Source organism: Ovis aries, chromosome 12 (assembly GCF_016772045.2).
Source record: "Ovis aries strain OAR_USU_Benz2616 breed Rambouillet chromosome 12, ARS-UI_Ramb_v3.0, whole genome shotgun sequence".
In the NCBI taxonomy this organism is placed as follows: domain Eukaryota; kingdom Metazoa; phylum Chordata; class Mammalia; order Artiodactyla; family Bovidae; genus Ovis; species Ovis aries.
In genome coordinates, this window is record NC_056065.1 from 46,767,053 (window position 1) to 46,788,247 (window position 21,195).

General features: G+C 47.6%; 1 protein-coding gene across 4 annotated transcripts in view; it reads left to right on the forward strand.

The window, feature by feature from the left end:
- NPHP4 (nephrocystin 4) overlaps window positions 1-21,195 on the forward strand; it is a 149,125-nt gene that overhangs the window by 103,884 nt on the left and 24,046 nt on the right. For all 4 annotated transcript variants that reach the window (XM_042257350.1, XM_042257351.1, XM_042257352.1 and 1 more), the window contains 2 exons: window positions 16,966-17,126; window positions 19,434-19,614. In XM_042257350.1, the coding sequence (XP_042113284.1) occupies window positions 16,966-17,126; window positions 19,434-19,614 (342 nt within the window). The remainder of the gene's footprint in view (window positions 1-16,965; window positions 17,127-19,433; window positions 19,615-21,195) is intronic.

Consider the following 21,195-nt stretch of genomic DNA (forward strand, 5'->3'; position numbering starts at 1 on the left):
GGGGCATAGACTTGAATTACTGTGATATTGCATGGTTTGCCTTGGAAACAAACAGAGATCATTTGGTCGTTTTTGAGATTGCATCTGAGTATTGCATTTTGGACTCTTGTTGACTATGATGGCTATTCCATTTCTTCTAAGGAATTCTTGCCCACAGTAGTAGATATAATGGTCATCTGAGTTAAATTAACCCATTCCTGTCTATTTTAGTTCACTGATTCCTAAAATGTCGATGTTCACTCTTGCCATCTTTTGTTTGACCACTTCCAATTTGCCACTTCAATTTGTTGATTCATGAATCTAACATTCCAGGTTCATATGCAATATTGCTCTTTACAGCATCAGACTTTACTTCCATCACCAGTCACATCCACAGGTGGATGTTGTTTTTGCTTTTTCTCCGTCTCCTCATTCTTTCTGGAGTTATTTCTCCACTAATCTCCAGTAGCATATTGGGCACCTACCAACCTGGGGAGTTCATCTTTCAGTGTCCTATGTTTTTGTCTTTTCACACTGTTCATGGGGTTCTCAAGGCTAGAATACTGAAGTGGTTTGCCATTTCCTTCTCCAGGTAGGAAGTCAAGAGATACCTGAAGTAACAGGGAAATTTGGCCTTGGAGTACAAAACGAAGCAGGTCAAAGGCTAACAGTTTTGCCAAGAGAATGCACTGGTCATAGTAAACACCCTGTTCCAACAACACAAGAGACAACTTTACACATGGACATCACCAGATGGTCAATAACGAAATCAGATTGATCATATTCTTTGCAGCCAAAGATGGAGAAACTCTATACAGTCAGCAAAAAACAAGACTGGGAGCTGAAGTGAACCAGAACATGAACTGCTTATTGCCAAATTAAGACTTAAATTGAAGAAAGTAGGGAAAACCACTAGACCCTTCAGATATGACCTAAATAAAATCCCTTATGATTATACAGTGGAAGTGAGAAATAGACTTAAGGGACTAGATCTGATAGACTGAGTGCCTGAAGAACTATGGACAGAAGTTCTTTACATTGTACAGGAGGCAGTGATCAAGACCATTCCTAAGAAAAAGAAATGCAAAAAGGCAATATGGTTGTCTGAGGAGGCCTTACAAATAGCTGAGAAAAGATGAGAAGAGAAAGACAAAGGAGAAAAGGAAAGATATACCCATTTGAATGCAGAGTTCCAAAGAACAGCAAGGAGAGATAAGAAAGCCTTCCTCAGTGATCAATGCAAAGAAACAGAGGAAAACAACAGAATGGGAAAGACTAGAGCTCTCTTCAAGAGAATTAGAGATACCAAGGGAACATCATGCAAAGATGGGCACATAAAGGACAGAAATGGGATGGACCTAACAGAAGCAGAAGATATTAGGAAGAGGTGGCAAGAATACACAGAAGAACTATACAAAAAAGATCTTCATGACCCAGATAACCATGATGGTGTGATCACTCACCTAGAGCCAGACATTTTGGAATGCAAAGTCAAGTGGGTCTTAGGAAGCATCAGTACAAACAAAGCTAGTAGAGGTGATGGATTTTCAGTTGAGCTATTTCATATCCTAAAACATGATGGTGTGAAAGTGCTGCACTCAATATGCCAGCAAATTTTTATAACTCAGCAGTGGCCACAGGACTGGAAAAGGTCAGTTTTCATTCCAATCCCAAAGAAAGGCAATGCCAAAGAATGTTCAAAGTATGGCACAATTAACACTCATCTCACATGCTAGTAAAGTATGCTCAAAATTCTCCAAGTGGGGCTTCAACAGTTCGTGAACTGTGAACTTCCAGATGTTCAAGCTGAGTTTAGAAAAGGCAGAGGAACCAGAGATCAAACTGCCAGTATCTGTTGGATCAGTGAAAAAGCAAGAGAATTTCAGAAAAAACATCTGCTTTATTAACTACGCCAAAGCCTTTGACTGTGTGTATCACAACAAACTGTGGAAAATTCTTCAAGAGACAGGAATACCAGACCACCTTACCTCCCTTCTGAGAAATCTGTATGCAGGTCAAGAAGCAACAGCTAGGACCAGCCATAGAACAATAGACTGGTTCCAAATTGGGAAAGGAGTACATCAAGGTGGTATATTGTCACCCTGCTTATTTAACTTATATGCAGAGCACATCATGCGAAATGCAGGGCTCGATGAAGCACAAGCTGGAATCAAGATTGCTGGGAGAAATAGCCTCAGATATGCAGATGACACCACCCTTATGGCAGAAAGTGAAGAGGAACTGAAGAGCTTCTTGATGAAGGTGAAAGAGGAGAGTGAAAAAACTGGCTTAAAACTCAACATTCAGAAAACGAAGATCATGGCATCTGGTCCCATCACTTCATGGGAAATAGATGGGGAAACAGTGGGAACAGTGACAGACATTATTTTTTTGGGCTCCAAAATCACTGCAGATGGTGACTGCAGCCATGAAATTAAAAGACACTTGCTCCTTGGAAGAAAAGCTATGACCAACCTAGACAGCATATTATAAAGCAGAGACATTATCTTGCCAAGAAAGTTCCATCTAGTTAAAGCTATGATTTTTCCAGTAATCATGTATGGATGTGAGAGTTGTACCATCAAGAAGGCTGAATGCTGAAGAATTGATGCTTTTGAACTGTGTTGTTGGAGAAGACTCTTGAGAGTCCCTTTGTCTGCAAGGAGATGAAACCAGTCCATCCTAAAGGAAATCAGTCCTGAATATTCATTGGAAGGACTGATGCTGAAGCTGAAACTCCAATACTTTGGCTACGTGATGCGAAGAAGTGACTCATTGGAAAAGTCCCTGATGCTGGGAAAGATTGAAGGTGGGAGGAGAAGGGGATGATAGAGGACGAGATGGTTGTATGGCATCACCAACTTGATGGACACGAGTTTGAGTAAGCTCCAGGAGTTGGTGATGGACAGGGAAGCCTGGCATGTTGCACTTAATGGGGTCGCAAAGAGCCGGGCACAACTGGGTGACTGAACTGAACTGAACTGTAGTTGAAGCACTGAATAATTGATGCTTTTGAATTGTGATGCTGGAGGAGACTCTTGAGAGTCCCTTGGACTGCAAGGAGATCAAACCAGTCAATCCTAAAGGAAATCAACCTTGAATAGTCATTGGAAGGACTTAACGCTGAAGTTCCAATACTTTGGTCACCTGATGTGAAGAGCCGATTCATTGGAAAAGACTCTAATAGTAGGAAAGATGGAAGGCCAAAGGAGAAGGGGTTGGCAGAGGATGAGATGGTTGAATGGCAATACTGACTCAATGGACATGAATCTGAGCAACCCCCAGGAGACAGTGCAGGACAGAAGAGCCTGGCATGCTGCAGTCCATGGGGTCGCAGAGAGCCAGACATGACTTAGCAACTGAACAACAACAAGGGTAGCTGCTGTTCTATCATTCTAGATCAGTTTTATCAGTTGTTTGAACTTAAAGAGGAGCATATTGTATGTACCCTTGGAATCTAACTTCTTTCACTCAGCCTCATGTCTGAGATTCATGCATGTTGCTGTATATAGTGGTAGCTTATCTGTGGTCTTGGCTGTATAGAAACACATCATTGGAATATTCCACAGGGCTTACCCATTCTGTTGTTCACAGTCTGTTGAATCATTTCCAGGTTTTGGCTCTTTTGAATACTACTACAGTGAACATTTGTAAAAATTGTGAAGTGACCAGCACAAGTCTAGGTAACATCCATCATCAAACATATGAATCTTAAAATTCTTTTAATCCTTGTGTGAGAACTTTTAAGATATACTCTCTTAGCAACTTTCAAATGCACAATATGGTGTTATTAACTATAGTCGCCATGATGTCCATTGCATCCCCATGAGTTACTTATTTTATACCTGGAAGTTTGTACCTTTTAACCCCTTTACCCATTTCACCTACCCACTCCTCCCTGCCCACCGCTCCCCCCCCGACCTCTTGCAACTACCAGTCTGTTCTCTGTATTTAACAAGCCTGATTTTTTTTTTTTAAAGATTTCACATATAAGTGAGATCATATGGCATATGTCTCAAACCCACATCTCTTGCATCTCCTGCGTTGGCAGGGGGATTCTTTACCACTAGCACCACCTGGGAACCCCCTGATCCATCCACATTGTTGCAAATGACAAGATTGCCTTCTTTTTTAATGGCTGAATAATATTTCACAGGTATACATAACATGTATACATGTTTTCTTTCTTTTGAGGCATTTATTTTTTTATTTGGCTGCTCTGGGTCTTAGTTACGACACACAGGGTCTTCATTGCGATGCACAGGCTGCTCCCCAGTTGTGATGTGGGCTGCAGGGCCCATCAGCTCAGTAGTTGTGTCGCACGGGCTTAGGGCCCTGAGGCATGTGAGATCTCAGCTCCCTGACCAGGGCTCGAATCCGCGGCCCCTGCACTGGAAGGTGGATTCTCAGCCACTGCACCACCAGGGAAGTCCCCACACCACATTTTCTTTATCTGGTCATCCACAGATGGACACTCAGGTTTCTTCCACATCTTGGCTATTGTAAATAATGCTACAGTGAACATGAGGCTGCAGAATATTTTCGAGTTAGTGTTCTTTTTTTATTTTCTTTGGTTAAATACTCAAGAGTGGGACTGCTGGTTCATATGGTAATTCTATTTGTAAGTTTTTTGAGGAACCTCCACAGAGCTTTCATAGTAGCTGTACCAAGTTACCTTCCCAGCAATAGTAGATGAGGGTCCCCCTTTCTCCACGCCCTCTCCAGTACTGGCCAGTACTGGAGATCATTCTTTTGGTGCATCCGCGTTGTTCTGTGCCTGGGACTGAAGTCATTGGGTCTCTGGCAGCACAGGTCTAGCTTTGGTGGGTTCCCCAAGCAGCTTAAACACCCACTGGAGTAGATGCCATGTCTGAACCATCTGTGTCCTTCCAGTTGTGGAGTGTGTGTGGTTCTGTTTGTCTCTTTCACGGTCCTGGTGGGTGCCGGCATCTCCCTGTGTACAGCCTCCCGGATGACCGATGACCTTCCACACACCATCGCCTTAGGCTGATCGTCTTTTGAAGTGCTTTGCCCACTTTTCATTGTGCTGTCTGTTTTTCAGTTTGTAGGTGTTATGTGTATATCCTGATACCAGTCCTTCTTGAGATGTTACAAATAGCTCCTCCCCCTCTGTGCCTTGCCTTTGATTCTGTTAATGGTGTCTTTTGGTTAGCAGTAGTTTTCCATTAAGTTCAGTTTATCAGTCTTTTTCTTAATGTATAGATTTCTTAAGTTGCGGGCTTCCCAGGTGGTGCTAGTGGTAAAGAATCTTACCTGTCAATGCAGGAAACACAAGAGTTATCGGTTCAATCCCTGGGCCAGAAAGATCCCCTGGAGAAGAAAATGGCAACCCACGTCAATATTCTTGCCTGGAAAAGTCCATGGACAGAGAAGCCTGGCATGCTACAGTCCACGGGGTCATAAGAGTCATAAGTCCATGGGGACATGACTGAGCAGACAGCACACCTAAGCTGCACTCCAAAATGAGTCTGTCTACACAAAGTTTTGAAGATATACTCTGTGTTGTCTTCTTGAAACCTTTTTATATATTCACATCTAGAATCCATCTGGAATTGATTTTGTGTATCCCGTGAGGTGGGGGTGGAGGTTTGTGACCTTCATAAAGATTCCAGAGAGTTAATAGGACATAAAAGGTTTTAAAAAGCAGGGAATCCGTACCCACCAAGCTTGAAAAGTGAGTTATTCCTCAACTTTGAATAGCTGTCTTAAGCAAAATGATGTTCCCAGGATCCAAAGTTTGGTTTTGCCAAAGACGAAAGCAGAGACTCAGGGGTGAATGAGGGCAGAGGGACAAAGCCTTGGTCTCAGCTTCGCCACACAACTGCTATTTCTTGGTGGCTGGACCCACTTATGGAAAGCAGCATTCGAGATGTTGTCTCTGGGCAAAGACTGGACGTTTTCAGTCTTGGCAGCCCCAACCGCTGGTTCTCATGGAGGGCACCGCTTCCTCTCAAGGTCTGCGTCCTGGTCTCTAGAGTCCATGACATGGTCTTTAGTGGGCAGCTCTCAGCAGGCTCATGAGGTCCTAGAGTAGGAATCACAGCTTGTTGAACCTGGGGCCCGTGGGCCTGGTGGCTGCCTCTGCCAAACTATCCATTGTTCTACATTGTGAGAAGAATTTCTTTTTGTTTCTTCTTTTTCTTCACGAGTGGGGTGTGCCTCTGGAGTTTCCTCTCTTACTACCGTCCCCTCCCCTTTCAGGAAGCTTCCCCTGAGTCCTTGGCCATTTTGTCTGCCTGTGTTGGCCCTCGTCCTTCTGCACCACATGCATGGGACTGTCTTTCCTTGTTACTCCCCTTGCTTCCTTGTCCAGGCTGTTGTCTCTCTAACCTGCTTCTCTCGGTGGGATTTGCATCCAGTGGGATTTTCCTTAGTGTGAGGGCTGGAGTCCGGGTCAGCCAAGAGCATCCTCTGTCCTAAAGAACTCACGTTCATCTTCCTATCCCTGGGTTGTCATGGCCGGGGGCATCTCCCACCAGACCAGTGTCCGGGACTGGACCCTCTAGCACCACCTTGCTCTCCTCTTCATTGCTGAAAGTGAGAACCCTTTGACCCCTTTCCACCATTTCCTGCCTTCTTTTCTGTGTTTCCTTCGAGAGTCCTAATCTTGTGTCCCCACTTACAGAAGTTGCATCAGTGTGATTGGGAATGCCTGCTTTATCTATGTGTTCATTCCCTCTCCCTCGCCACACCAAATCAGTTGAAAGTAAAGTACAGGCATGATGACACTACCTTTAAATAAATACAGTGATCTGCATTACTTAAAAGTAAGGATGCCCTTTTCTGTGCACACAGTTCTATCTTAAGATGATAAGAATTTCATAATCAAAATTTCCCATTTCCCCACTTAAGTCCATTATAGCTATTTTTTGTTCTGACATCCAGTTCAGCGAAGCGAAGTGAAAGTCACTCAGTCGTGTCTGATTCTTTGTGACCCCGTGGCTATACAGTCCATGGAATTCTCCAGACTGGAATACTGGAGTGTGTAGCCTTTCCCTTCTCCAAGAGATCTTCCCAACTCAGGGATTGAACCCAGGTCTCCCGCATTGCAGGCTGATTCTTTACCAGCTGAGCCACCAGGGAAGCCCAACATCCAGTCCAGGTCCAGGTATTATTTGCAATCATCTCTTTAGTCTCTGCGTCGAGGCTTGTCCCCTGCATTCTTTGATGACGGTGCCTTTTTGAAGAGACCAAGCGATTCGTAGACTGTTCCGTGTTCTGTGTGTGTCTGCTTGTTTCCGCACCTAGCTGTCGACCTGCTTTGTCCCCAGCAGGTCTTGTCCGCTGGCTGGGCGAGGGCTGAAGGCTCCGTCCCTCTTTGGATTTGGTGTGAACACGTCATGGTTGACGGCTTGTGCTGCACGTGCATCCCATCGAAGGCACCAAGCTCAGTCTGTCTCACTGTGGGGGTGCTCATGTGAGCACTTCCTTGGGGCACCCTCCCAGATGTCTCCAGTAGGAAGAGGGAGGCGCTTCCATTTGCGCTTAGAAGATTCTTGGGGGCTGTTCTTTGGTTCCTTGTGAATATTTGATCCCTACAGCCTCTTTTCTGACTGTACTAACATCCTTGGCTGTGCTTTGCCTGAATCAGCTATTTAATGAAACTTTCCAAAGGGCTTACCTGGTGGCTCAGATGGTAAAGAATCTGCCTGCAATGCAGGAGACCTGGGTTTGATCCCTGGGTCAGGAAGATCCCCTGGAGAAAGGAATCGCTACCCACTCCAGTATTCTTGCCTGGAGAATCCTATGGACAGAGGAGCCTGGTGGGCTGCAGTCCATGGGGTTGCAAAGTGTTGGACGAGACCAAGCGACTAACACTTTCACTTTTGAAATGGTAATTCTTCTAATGCTAGCATTTGGTTTCCCTTTATTAGCTGACATTCTTCTATAAAGAGAGACTTTCTTTCGTCAACCAATGGTGAACTACATCTATATCCTCCAAAAACGACAGAACAAATGTTTAATACTTTCCCTTTAATTTCTAATTTTCAGAGTTACAACTTACTGTAACAGTTACTCCAGTAGTAACAGTTGAGGTTTTATATGTCTGGCCCTTTGTTTTGTCTTTGGGGTAGCACTCAGATCTCTCAGGTGTTTGTTTATTCATTATTGCTAGTTTTTGATGCCCTAATTTCTCCCCATTTGGCCAGTGGTAGCCCTTCTGGTTGGCCTGGGTCTGTTGACACACACTGGTTGGACTTGGCTGGGCCCTCGCTTTTTGGAGCAAAAGTCTCCTGTTCCCTGGGTCTCCTGTTTCTCCTGGGAGCCTGGCACCCACACTGTAAATGCTTGCTAGATAGAGGCCATGACCCAGATGTTTTGGTCTGGATCTCAACTGCTTCTAGGCCTTTCCTTGGGCAGAGTTGAGGCGTATATTAAAACATGACTTCACTTTCACATTTCTAATTCAAATTTAGAGGTTTTTCCTTAAAATATTTTATTTGTATCTCTTTCCTCTTAATGTGACTACAAACAATATATGGCTGATGAAAGTTCTGTGGTCCTGGGCTGTGTCCCACAGGGTGCAGAGTGAGTTAGTGCAGCCAAAAGCGCGTGCTGTTCCCAATTCGATGTTCAAGCAGATTTGCCTGTTTCAGTTTGTTTTCAGTTTTGTGTTTGCTTTCTTTCCTTCCTTTCTTTGGTTTTTGGCTGTGGCATGTGATTTGAGGCTCTTAGTTCCCTGATAAGGGATTGAACCCATGCCATGGCCGTGAAAGCACCGTGTCCTGACAACGAGATGGCTGAGGAGTTCCCAGCTTTCTTTCTTTTTTGTTTTAATCTGTTGGAATATTTACATGGCTCAAAACATAAAACCATAGTTGAATATACAGTCAAAGCTCCCTCCCATCATCATCCCCTTAGATGGTCCCCACCTGCTCAGCCTCGTGGAGGCAACCTGGCTTCTAGTTTATGGCTTAAGCAAGTATTTATATTTTTATTTTTCCTTTTTTCGTCTTCAAAAAGTAGCAGATGAAATACATGCGTTCAGCATGGAAAGTTAACTTTCCATTCTCCCGAGTTCTACTCCCTGTGAAACCACCTGCGTTGTTTTTACAGCTACATTGTCCTGTGTTGGGTGCACATCCTGTGGTTTATTCAACCATCATCCCACTGATGGAGGTTTGGGTCTTTCCAGAGTTCTGCTGTTTCAGACAACGAGGCAATGAGCAGCTCTGTGTTTCTGGGGTTTTCTGTGTTTGAAGGTGTGTTTTGGGGCAGATTGCTGGCAGTGGGTAGGATTGAACCTCTCCTCTGTTAGCCTCCCCCACAGAATGGGTTGCTACACTTTTAAATGTGAGTATTTGTTTCTTCCTCTGCATCAGGTCTCAGCTGCAGCACCCAGGATTGCTAGTCTTTGTCTCAGCCAGCGGGATCTTTAGCTGTGTCGTGTGGACTCTTAGTTGTAGCCTGTGGAATCTGGTTCCCCTGCCAGTGACCGAACCCGGGCCCCCTGCATTAGGAGCCCAGAGTCTTAGCCATGGATCCCCCAGGGAAGTCCCAGGTTGCTACACTTCAGGATTTTTATAATCTCATTGATGTGAGATGAATGGAGTTGAATGTCTTTTGTCAATAGCAGCACATTTCCATTACATTTTTCTATCAGATTTTTCATTTCTTTTGTCCTATTTCGGGAACTCTGTTAGGAGGTCTAGCCTGTTCCCTGTGATGTAAATCGCCAATATGATTTCTACTTTGTTGTTCGTCTTTTTGCTTTGCTTAGGGTGGGTTTTGCCATGTAAAGGTGTTTCTTTCTTGTAGTCTAATGCGTCAGTATTTTGTTGCTTCTAGAGTCCTGAGTCATAGATGCAAGGGCTTTCTCTCCTTTGTAAGAGATTTGTGCATGCTTTCTTCTGGGACGTGTAGGTTTCATTTCTCACATGTAGATTTCTGATCTCTGTGCAGTTTATCCTGCTGTGTGATGGCAGATTTGGATCGGCTTTATCTCTTCCCAAATGTCTTTCCGATTGACCCGGCACTATTTATTAAAAGGTTTGTCTTTTCCCCCAGTAACTTGAGAGCCACACTTATCATATACCTTTTTTTAAAAAATGATTCAGTGTCATTTGGGATTTTCTTGCTTGTTCCGTTAGCCCAGAGGTTGGCAAACTATTTTAAGGGCCAGAACAAAATATTTTAGACTTTCTGGCTTTACATATGATCTCTGTGTAATCATTTTCTTCTTTGTTTTCCTCAACACTTAAAAAAAGCCATTCTTCTTTATTTCTTATTTACTGTTGGCTGTGTTGGGTCTTTGCAGCTGCACGTGGGCTTTCTCTAGTTGCAGTGAGCAGGCACTCCTCTTTGCTGTGGTATGCAGGCTTCTCACTGCGGTGGCTTCTCTTGTTGAGGAGCACAGGCTCTAGGGTGCTTGGGCTGCAGTAGTTGTGGCTCCTGAGCTTCATTGCCCTTTAGCATGTGAAATCTTTGTGGACCAGGGATTGAATCCGTGTCCCCTGCATTGGCAGGCGGAGTCTTTACTATTGGACCATCAGTAAAGTCCTGTAAAAGCCATTCTTAGCTCATGGGGGGTTGGCCTGTGAGCCGTAATTTACCAGACTGTTAGAATGTCTAGGTATGAAGGTCACACTGTTTATCAGAGGCGTTACGTTGTTATTCCTTGCGTGGTTCTCCTGGACATTCTTGCTGGTTTGGTTTCCCAGGTAAACTTGTTGGACTCCTCACTGGAGTTCTGGAGCATTCACAGATGAATGGTGGGGATATCTGCCCTCACAGGATGGGAGCTGACCTTCCCCAGGAACGGGGATGTCTTTCCATCCACTTATTTTGGCTTCCCTGTCTTCTGAAGACACGTAAGTGTACCTCAAACAGGTTTTTCTATTTTTCTTATTTCCTAATCAATTAAAGTTTGCATTTATCTTTATATTACCTTCTTTCTACTGTTTTGGAGGTGTTCTCTATTGTTATTTGTTGCTTAATTCATTTACTATAATTCTTTGGTTCTTGGGATATAAAGTCTTGAAGGTGCAGCAAGGATCCTACCTGGGCTGGGGTGTGGTGTTTGTGACAGGGTGAGGGAGCTAAGCCTGGGAGCCTGAAGTGCCACTGCCCCTGGGAGTCAGTGGTCAGTTTCTCTGCAGACTTTTGAGTGGGATGGAGATGATGCAGGGCTCTTTAATGGGTGCTTTGGCACTGCCATGGGATGGACTACAGGGAGCTTGGGACTCAGGAAAGGCCACCAAGGAGCCAGTTGTCTGAACTGAACAGGAGTGAAGGGGTCCAAGCCTACCGTGAGGAGGAGTTGGGAATGTCCAGCACAAGGGGGCCTTGGGCTGCCCCCAGATAAGGATGCCTTCTATGTGTGACACTCAGCACACTGTCAGCTCTGGGCTTGGTGTGTCACCTGAGACCATGAGCCCCATCAAGGCAGGGGCCTGTCCATCCTGTCCCCCCACATGACCCCACACAGGGCCCTGGGCATGTACTGCATGTGAATTCATGGTTGTGTTGAGAAGACTTGCCTGCCGAAGGGATGTGGTGATGATGGAGCCCAGCTGGGGTGTTGGGAGGATATGGTGCCTGGTGGCAGCTTGGGTTGATGCAAGGAGGATCTGGCTGAGGAAGAGGATGCAGGGTCCATCTGGGATGGGCTGCATTCAGGCACAAGTGCAAGTCTAGGTGAAGGGTCAGTGGGGCTGGGGGTGTTGGAGGTGAGTGTGGAAGGCCCCCGGGGAAGGGTGTCTGGTGTCATTTGGGAGGTCAGCCCACACAGTTTGTGTCCTGGAGCTAGCAGTCTGACCAGTGTAGGGGTCAGTGCTTCTTATACTACTTCTCTGCAGCCCAGGGGGCCCAGCAGGTGGGTGCTACCCGGTGCTGTGAACTTGACCTTCCACATTGCCTGGTCCTCTTTCTAGTCCCCAGGGCACCTGGATGAGCAGCCTCAGGGTGGGTGTCATGAGACTGACCCGATGCTCAGGCTGCTTAGCTCTTGGAGCTGGCTGGTGGGGCTGGGGCAGGGCAGCAGGGTCCTTGACCTCCACTGGCCTTGTGAGTTGCTCCGGTCACTGGAGATGGGACACTGGGGCCTGGCCTGCCATGTATGACATCATTCCCAACCTCTCCCTTGGCCTCTGTCCTGCTGCTCGATGCACTGTCCTGCTCAGCACTGCCCGGGCTGGGGGGTGGGGGGGGGGTGGGCGGTGCTTCTAGCTGGAGCCAGGACCACATGTCTGGACCTTTCTTTGTGTCCCCGGGCCCATCAGGACCAGCCCTGTTCCCCCTCCGCCCCCGGTGGGTGCTGTCCTGACCTGCTTCACTGTTCCCACTGCCCTGGCCTTGAGGAGAGTGGAGGGGGCGCTATGTGGGTGCCCACGGGCCGAGGCAGCTGCAGGGGGTGAGGGTCTAAGCCTGCCCGGGCAGCTCAGGCTGCTGAGTGAACATCCGCCTTCCTCCCCAGGTTTTGTTGTTGTGCAGTCACTGAGTCATGTCTGACTCTTTGTGACCCCTTGGCGGGACTGCAGCCCACCAAGCCTCCCCAGTCCTTCACTATCTCCTAGAGTTTGCTCAAATTCATGTCCATTGAGTTGGTGATATCTAACCATCTCATCCTCTGCCTCCCCCTTCTTTTCTTGCCCTCAATCTTTCTCGGCATCAAGGTCTTTTCCAATGAGTCGGCTTTTTGCATCAGGTGCCCAAAGTATTGGAACTTCAGCTTCAGTAACAGTCCTTCCAATGAATATTCAGATTTGATTTCCTTTTGAATTGGTTTAATCTCATTGCTGTCCAAGGGACTCTCAAGAGTCTTCTCCAACACCATAATTTGAAAGCATCAATTCTTTGGTGCTCAGCCTTCTTTATGGTCCAATTCCTCACGTTATGCATGACTACTGGAAAAACCATAGCTTTGATTATATGGACTGCTTTTAAAATGCTGCTATATGGTTAATGGAAAGGGAAGAACTGCTGTATTCAGTATGTTTCCCCTGATAGCTTACGAGTGAACAATGTCAGATTTGTGATCTCCGAAAAAGAAGATTTAGCTTTGGGACCAGGGACCAGGCATGATCACCCAAGAGCTTTTGTGTAGTAGAGTTTTATTAAAGTGAAAAAGGGACAGAGAAAGTGTCTGACATAGACATCAGAAGAGGGATGGAGGATGCCCCCCTCACTAGTCTTAGGAAGGGAGCTATATACTTTTTAAATTGGCTATTACAGTAAATCAAAAGAATGTCTCAAGGTTGTAAAGATCTTAATAGACCCACTCTCACAATTTACATTTTAAGCTGACAGGATCAGAACTAACAATAAAAAGATCTTACCAGGCCCACTCTCATAATAACATTTTAAGAGAACAGGATTAGTCAGAAGGTTTTCAAGAAGGAGAAACTGTCCTCAAGCAGGATTCATTGTTGTTATATAATCCTTGGTGGTGGTGGTTTAGTTGCTAAGTTGTGGCCAACTCTTGGGTCCCCGTGGACTGTAGCCCGCCAGGCTTCTCTGTCCATGGGATTCTCCAGGCAAGAATACTGGAATGGGTTGCCATTTCCTTCTCTGGGGATCTTCCCGACCCAGGAATCGAACCCAGGTCTCCTGCATTGCAGGCAGATGATTTACCGACTGTGAGGAAAGCCCTTAGTACAGAGTTTAAGCTGAGTTGTTTGTTGTGTAATCATCAGCTCTGGGCTTAAAGAAACAAACACTTTATGTGACTAAGAAAGGTAGAGAAAAAAGACGTTTGTCCTTTCCTCCTCCTTGAGAATTCCAGACCCCTATCTCCTCCTCAGCAGCCACAGACCCCTCTCTCCTCCTTGGGGATCCTGGGCATCTTATCAACCTGCCTGGGAATTGACTCTCTCACCCCCATTTTGCTCTTCCTGCTCTTTAACTAATGGTGATTTCGATGACGTTTTTGTTAATTGAGGATTAGTGATGGCGCCACTTTGAAAAGGTGAAGGCAGGAGCCGCAGTCCAGTTCCTGTCTCATATTGATAAGCCTGACACCAGCGGGACCCCAGAGAGGCCTGGGCTCCTGGAGGACTGAGTGTGTTGGGTTGGGTGCTGACTTGGGGTGGGCTCAGCACCGTGTGCTAAGCTCTGTTTCAGTTTAAGCTCTGCACATGCCTGTGTGTGAATATCCCAGTTTTTAAAAAATCTTATTGAAGTATAGTTGGTTTACAGTGCGATGCTAGTTTCTGCTGTATAGCACAGTTATTCAGTTGTATATATATATATAGTTTTTCATAGTCTTTTCCACTACAGTTTATCACAGGATATTGGATATAGCTCCCTGTGTTATACAGTAGGACCTTGTTAGTTACCACCCTATATGTAATAGTTTGCATCTGCTGGTCCCCCCCTCCCGGTCCTTCCCTCCTCTGCCTCCTCTGCCCCTGGGCAATCATGAGTCTGTTCTCTATGTCTGTGCGTCTATTTCTGTCTTGTAGCTGGGTTCACTTGTGTCCTGTTTTAGATTCTGCGTATGAATGATATTATATGGTATTTGTCTTTCTGACTTACTTTGCTTAATGTGATCATCTCTGGGTCCATCCATGTTGCTGCAAATGGCATTCTTTGATTCCTTTTAATAATCAATTAATATTCCATTGTCTGAATTTGGCACTAAGGAGTTCATGATCTGAGCCACAGTCAGCTCCCAGTCTTATTTTTGCTGACTGTATAGAGCTTCTCCATCTTTGGCTGCAAAGAATGTAATCAATCTGATTTCGGTGTTGACCATCTGGTGATGTCCATGTGTAGAGACTTCTCTTGTGTTGTTGGAAGAGGGTGTTTACTATGACCAGTGCGTTCTCTTGGCAAAACTCCATTAGCCTTTGCCCTGCTTCATTCCGCATTCCAAGGCCAAATTGGCCTGTTACTCCAGGTGTTTCTTGACTTCTACTTTTGCATTCCAGTCACGACTGAAGCGACTGAGCAGCAGCAGCAGCAGCATAATGAAAAGGACATCTCTTTTGGGTGTTAGTTCTAAAAGGTCTTGTAGCTCTTCATAGAACCGTTCAACTTCAGCTTCTTCAGTGTTACTGGTTGGGGCATAGACTTGGATTACTGTGGTACTGAATGGTTTGCCTTGGAAACGAACAGAGATCATTCTGTCGTTTTTGAGATTGCATCCAAATACTGCATTTCGGACTCTTTTTTTGACCATGATGGCTACTCCACTTGTTCTAAGGGATTCCTCCCCGCAGTAGTAGATATAATGGTCATATGAGTTAAATTCACCCATTCCAGTCCATTTTAGTTCGCTGATTCCTAGAATGTTGATGCTCACTCTTGCCATCTCCTATTTGACCACTTCCCATTTGCCTTGATTCATGGACCTAACAGTCCAGGTTCCTATGCAATATTGCTCTTTACAGTATCGGACCTTGCTTCTATTACCAGTCATACCCCAACTGGGTATTGTTTTTGCTTTGGCTCCATCCCTTCATTCTTTCTGGAGTTATTTCTCCACTGATCTCCAGTAGCATATTGGGCACCTAACGACTTAGGGAGTTCCTCTTTCAGTATCCTATCATTTTGCCTTTTCATACTCTTCATGGGGTTCTCAAGGCAAGAATACTGAAGTGGTTTGCCATTCCCTTCTCCAGTGGACCACATTCTGTCAGACCTCTCCACCATGACCCGCCTATCTTGGGTGGCCCCACGCAGCATGGCCTAGTTTCATTGAGTTAGACCAGGCTGTGGTTCATGTGATTAGACTGACTAGTTTTCTGTGATTATGGTTTCAGCGTGTCTGCCCTCTGATGCCCTCTCGCAACACCTACCGTCTTACTTGGGTTTCTCTTACCTTGGACGTGGGGTATTTCTTCATGGCTGCTCTAGGAAAGCGCAGCCACTGCTTCTTACCTTGGACGAGGGGTATCCTCACCACCGCCCCTCCTTGCCAACAAAGGTCCGTCTAGTCAAGGCTATGGTTTTTCCAGTGGTCATGTATGGATGTGAGAGTTGGACTGTGAAGAAAGCTGAGCGCCGAAGAATTGATGCTTTTGAACTGTGGTGTTGGAGAAGACTCTTGAGAGTCCCTTGGACTGCAAGGAGATCCAACCAGTCCATCCTAAAGGAGATCAGTCCTGGGTGTTCTTTGGAAGGAATGATGCTAAAGCTGAAACTCCAGTACTCTGGCCACCTCATGCGAAGAGTTGACTCATTGGAAAAGACTCTGATGCTGGGAGGGATTGGGGGCAGGAGGAGAAGGGGACGACAGAGGATGAGATGCCTGGATGGCATCACCTACTTGATGGACGTGAGTCTGAGTGAACTCCCGGAGTTGGTGATGGACAGGGCAGCCTGGCATGCTGTGATTCATGGGGTCGCAAAGAGTTGGACATGACTGAGGTGAACTGAACTGAATATTCCATTGTATATCTATCCATCTCTCTACCTGTATATGACATCTTCTGTCTCTGGTGAATATCCTAGTTTTTTTTTTTTTAAAGATATTTTGATGTGGACCATGTTTTAAAATTTTGAGTTTGTTACAGTATTGCTTCTGTTTTATGTTTTGGCTTTTTGGCCCTGAGGCATATGGGGTCTTAGCTTCCGACCAGGGATCAAATCTGCCTGTTTTGGAAGGTGATGTCTTAGGCACTGGACCGCCAGGGAAGTCCCTGAATGTCCCAGTTTGAATAGAAGTAGATGGCATTTCTCCCTAAGTCCTATGTGTCAGGTTTCATACTCCCTGCCTGGCCCCATCAGGGCATCTGTCCTTGTTCAGCATTGACTGTTTCACCAGCACTTGGTGAAACACATCTGTCTTATTTGAGGAATAACTTATTGCATATATTGGAAAGAAATATAGTCTTCTGAACACCACTCTTCCTGTCATTAATTTGAGCATTTTATAATGTTTTGATTAATATATTTATTAAGCTATGACTCTGCTAGAAGTGAAAATTTTTCATCATGCCCAGAGCAGAAAGTCCTCAAAGTATATAAAGATGATAAATGATTTCAGTTACTGTTGGGCCTGTTTGGGGCCTCTTTGCACAGGCTCTCCGGGCTTTCAGCGGAAGTACCTGGTGGACCCTGGGTTCCTGAGACCCGGGGAGCAGCGCTGGTTCACCCGCTACCTGGCCATGCAGACCCTGCAGATCGATGTCTGGGATGGGGACTCCCTGCTTCTTGTTGGATCTGCTGCCGTTCAGTTGAAGGTAGGTTTTTCCCACAGTTTCTCCTGCAAGGTCTTTCACCTGGCGGTGTTGGTCATTGTCCAGTGCTGGGCATTGGCCTGGCTTCTTGGTTCACAAATTCAAACACTGCCGAGTCCTTGCCTTCTCCCAAGGAAGCGATGTTTACAGAACCTAAACTCGATCATGCTAGCTTACATCCGCCCAGTCATCAGATCCTCAGTCGAGCAGGTAATGTTGGCTCTGCTCCCTCGACGGTGAGCATAGCAGTTCCCTGAGAGCAGCGAGGGGTCGGCCTTCTTCTCCAGGGGCTGGGCCCGCGCGTCGGGGGGCGCCCTCAGGACGATGGGCGCGATGAGTGAGTGATGGGCTGGGGAAGTATTTCCTGATGCCTATTCTCAGTTCCATGAATCACGAGAATCAGAATCTCATCCTTTTTCTAACTGTGCTTTCTATTCTCCTCATAGGCTAAAACTGAAATCTACGCATTAATTCAATTTTCTTCCCTGGGGCTTCTCCCCGAACCTTCCCTGTCATGTGACCAGGACCCCAGAGGGTCAGCATGGGGTCACACGGCAGCCTCTAGACCAGGCCCTGGGTCACATCCACTGGCCCACGTGCTGTCCTGAGAGCTTGCCCCCCAACCCTCCACCCTGGGGTGGAGCGGAAGAGGATACAGGGCCATCCCTACAGCTCTGGAATCTCTCTGTCCTTCATCCACCTTTCCTTCATCCCCTGTTTGTTTAAAATTGTTTATCTATTTATTCGCCTGGCTCGGGTCTGAGTTCCAGCATGCGGGATCTTTCGCTTTGGCGTGGGGTCCCTCTGGTTGTGCTGCTCAGGCTCAGTAGTTGTGTCATCTGTGCTCAGTGGTTGTGGTGCTCGGATCACTTGTTGTGGTGCTCAGACTTAGTTGCCCCGCCGCATATGGGATCTTAGTTCCTGGACCAGGGATTGAACCCATGGGTCCTGCCTTGCAAGGTGGATTCTTAACTGCTGGACACCAGGGAAGCCCCACAGCTGTTTGCCTTCTGGATTCCAGCTGCAGCCCCCTAGGTTACCCTGCCTGAGCCTTGCATGGCTGGTTGCTGAGACCTGCAGGGCCGCTCCCATCGCCGCCTCGCTCCTCAGTGCCCTGCCCCCCGAGGAGCTCCTGGCTCTGCTACTTGCATTGCATGTCCCCTTGCAGTGGCTCTGACCCTGTGCTCTCCATCCTCAGGGAGCCATCTGCTCCTCCCTCCCTTCTTCCCTCTTTCAGCTGGCCCGGCTGCAACTGCCCCCACCCGTGGGTCTCAGGGCCCATCCCTGAGTGGGTGACACCCCTAGGGCAGTAGAAGGAGCTGGGGGCAGTGTGTGCAGAGCACTGGGTGGGGTCCACGGCTGGAGAGGACTGAGCTACTACCGTCCTACCCTTTATGGTTATTAGCTTTTTAAAAAGTATCTGCAGTTTCTGAGGTGAGAAGCAATACCCTGTTTTTATTGCTATCCTTGCTCCCTGGGCAGCTGAGCGTCACCTCTTGCCTTGACCAGTGTCCTTCTGGAGGGGTCTTCACCCCATCCAGCCACCGAGACTCCTGAACCATGCCTGTGTTGGTTGGCATCAGGTGGACAAGCACTGCTGAGCAAGCAGGATCTACACAGCTGGAAGCCCCCAGACCTGCTAAGGAGGGATCTTGTCTGAGTGTGTCCACCCCAGAGACGGACAGAGGATGGATGCTGGGGGGACAGGGCCAGAATTCCAGAAGCGGGAACTTAACGTGGACCCATGCTTCTGTTGCTATGTGAAGTCTAGAGGCCTGGTCACCTTTTCCAGGCCTTGCAGGAGGAAGGGCCCAGCCCTCCCTCCCTACTGGTCCCACTGCCCTTGGGCTCAGGCTGAGGACTGAGGGGTTAAAGTTGATTAGCAGAGAAGAGTGGGCTCCAGAACATCCCGGTACTTCCTGGGTCTGCCTGGCCTGGCTGTGAGCCTGGGTCTGGCCTGGAGACCTTCCTGACCTGGCTCTGTCTGCCTTGTGGTCCCTTCTTAGACCCGCTGCTCATCTTTCAGCCACTCTAGAGCGCTCCCGGCCCAGGCCTGGCATGCCTCCTGCCTTCCCTGAGTGAAGGCCCAGTGGAGACTCCTCGGGGCTCCCCTTGTCATGCACTTCCCAACTTCCCCTGCAGAGAGGGCTGTATGAGGGGCTGCCAGGCCTGCTCACGTTTACTCAGTGGGTGGACCGGGATGTACTTTGTTAAAGACCTGACATCAGTCTTTAACATCGAGGACTCGGATTTTCAGAGCAGATGGCCTCTGCCTCAGCTGCCCTCTGACCCATGCCTTCTCCTCTGCAGCACCTCCTCCGCCAGGGGCGGCCGGCCGTGCAGGTCTCTCACGAGCTGGAGGTTGTGGCAACTGAATACGAGCAGGACGCCATGGTGGTGAGTGGAGACATGACCAGATTTGGCTGCGTCAAACCCATCGACATCCACACAGTGGTGAAGGGCCAGCTGCACTTGACCTTGGCCAACGTGGGTAAGAGTCCCTAGCAGCTTGACTGTTGTTCCCGGGTAGCCACTCTGCTTCCCATTTGGGGCGTGAGCCCCCTCAGGATAGTGGTCACATGGGCAGCAGCTCTTGGTAGGAATTCAGCTCTCATTAGCTTGACCACTGAGTCTGTCCTTGACCACCGAATGTCTGTCATCGGTCACTGAATGTCTGTCCTTGACCAATGAGTCTAGCCTTGTCCACTGAGTGCCTGCCACGATCCCAGAGCCTCTGTCCTCGACCACTGAGCCTTCCCTGGTACTGTTTGTTTGGTGTTCCAGATATCTGGTTGGGGTTTGGGATTGTTTGCTGTCTTGGTCTTGCCCAGGTTCTGTTTCTGGTACTGTGCATGGGGCATCTCCATGATGATCTTCACATAAGATGCCTGGCTTCAGGAGAGAGCTCGGTCAGCTCATAGCACTGCCTCATCGTCGGGGAGAGACAAGAGAACTGTTCCTAAGCTCCACACGCACAGCTTGGGGAGAGGAGCAGAAGGACAGAGGAGCAGAGACAGAGGGACAGAGGAGCACAGGGATGCTCTCCTTCAGAGTCGAGCACCTTGACCTCATGTCAGATGGTATCCCAATAGCTGCTTGGCAGAGGCACCGAGGAAAGCCCTCTCTGGCCCTGGCATGGTCCTGCCTGGACATTCTCAGGTCTCCACTAAGCCCCTGATGGGACAGGGGACGTTAGGCCTGGCAGGCCTGCCTGTGCCCGCCTCAGAGCAGAGGGCAGCATGAGCCCCATGGGGCTAGTGACCAGCCCACTCCATTCCCTCCAGGGGACCGTGGGAGGACTGAAAGCAGGACACCGCCAAGCCATTGAGGCTTCTGGACTGCAACCTCTCGGTCGCTTTCTTGCGGAATTTTCCATTCCTCACAGCCCAGCCTGATCTCAGAGCCTGCAGCCCCATGGGCCTCACCGACACGTGCGGAGAGCCAGAGCTGAGCAGCGGGAGCCAGCGCGGAGCTCATTAAGCCAGGTCTGAGGCTCTGCTTGCTTGTTTACAGCTGTCGGATCCAAGGCAGCCTGGAAAACAGACAATATGGAAACAGCAAAACTCAATTAGGTCCTAGAGAAATAAATGAGCCGCGTGTGAGGAGCAGACATTATTCAAAAGCGCCCACGACATAGGGGAGTTGCTAGAAGCCTCCTTCTGCCTCTGAGATTGTGTTGGCTATTTTTATATTTAATTCACCAGCCCACAAATATGCAGTGACTCCAGGTTTTAAAATCTTATCTTTGGAAGAAAGATTAGCTCCATTATATGTTATCTTAAATTGTCATTTTCATACTTTGCCTGCAAGACAGAGATAAGGCGGTGGGAAGGAGCCTGAGACAGCCAGCCTGGGAGGCTGCGCTGTCGCCGAGCAGGGATGGATAACAAAGCGCTGAAGCTGCACGCAGCCCACTTGTACGAAGCAGCCTCACCGTGCTTTCCTCTGTACAGTCTGTGGTTTTTTGAAAAAAGAAAAATAAAAGTGTCATGGCTTTTATTTCTTTATAAAACTGGTTGTTCTGAGCCGAGCAGCAGGCACGGGCCGGCAGAGGCAGTAATGGCAGTGTGGG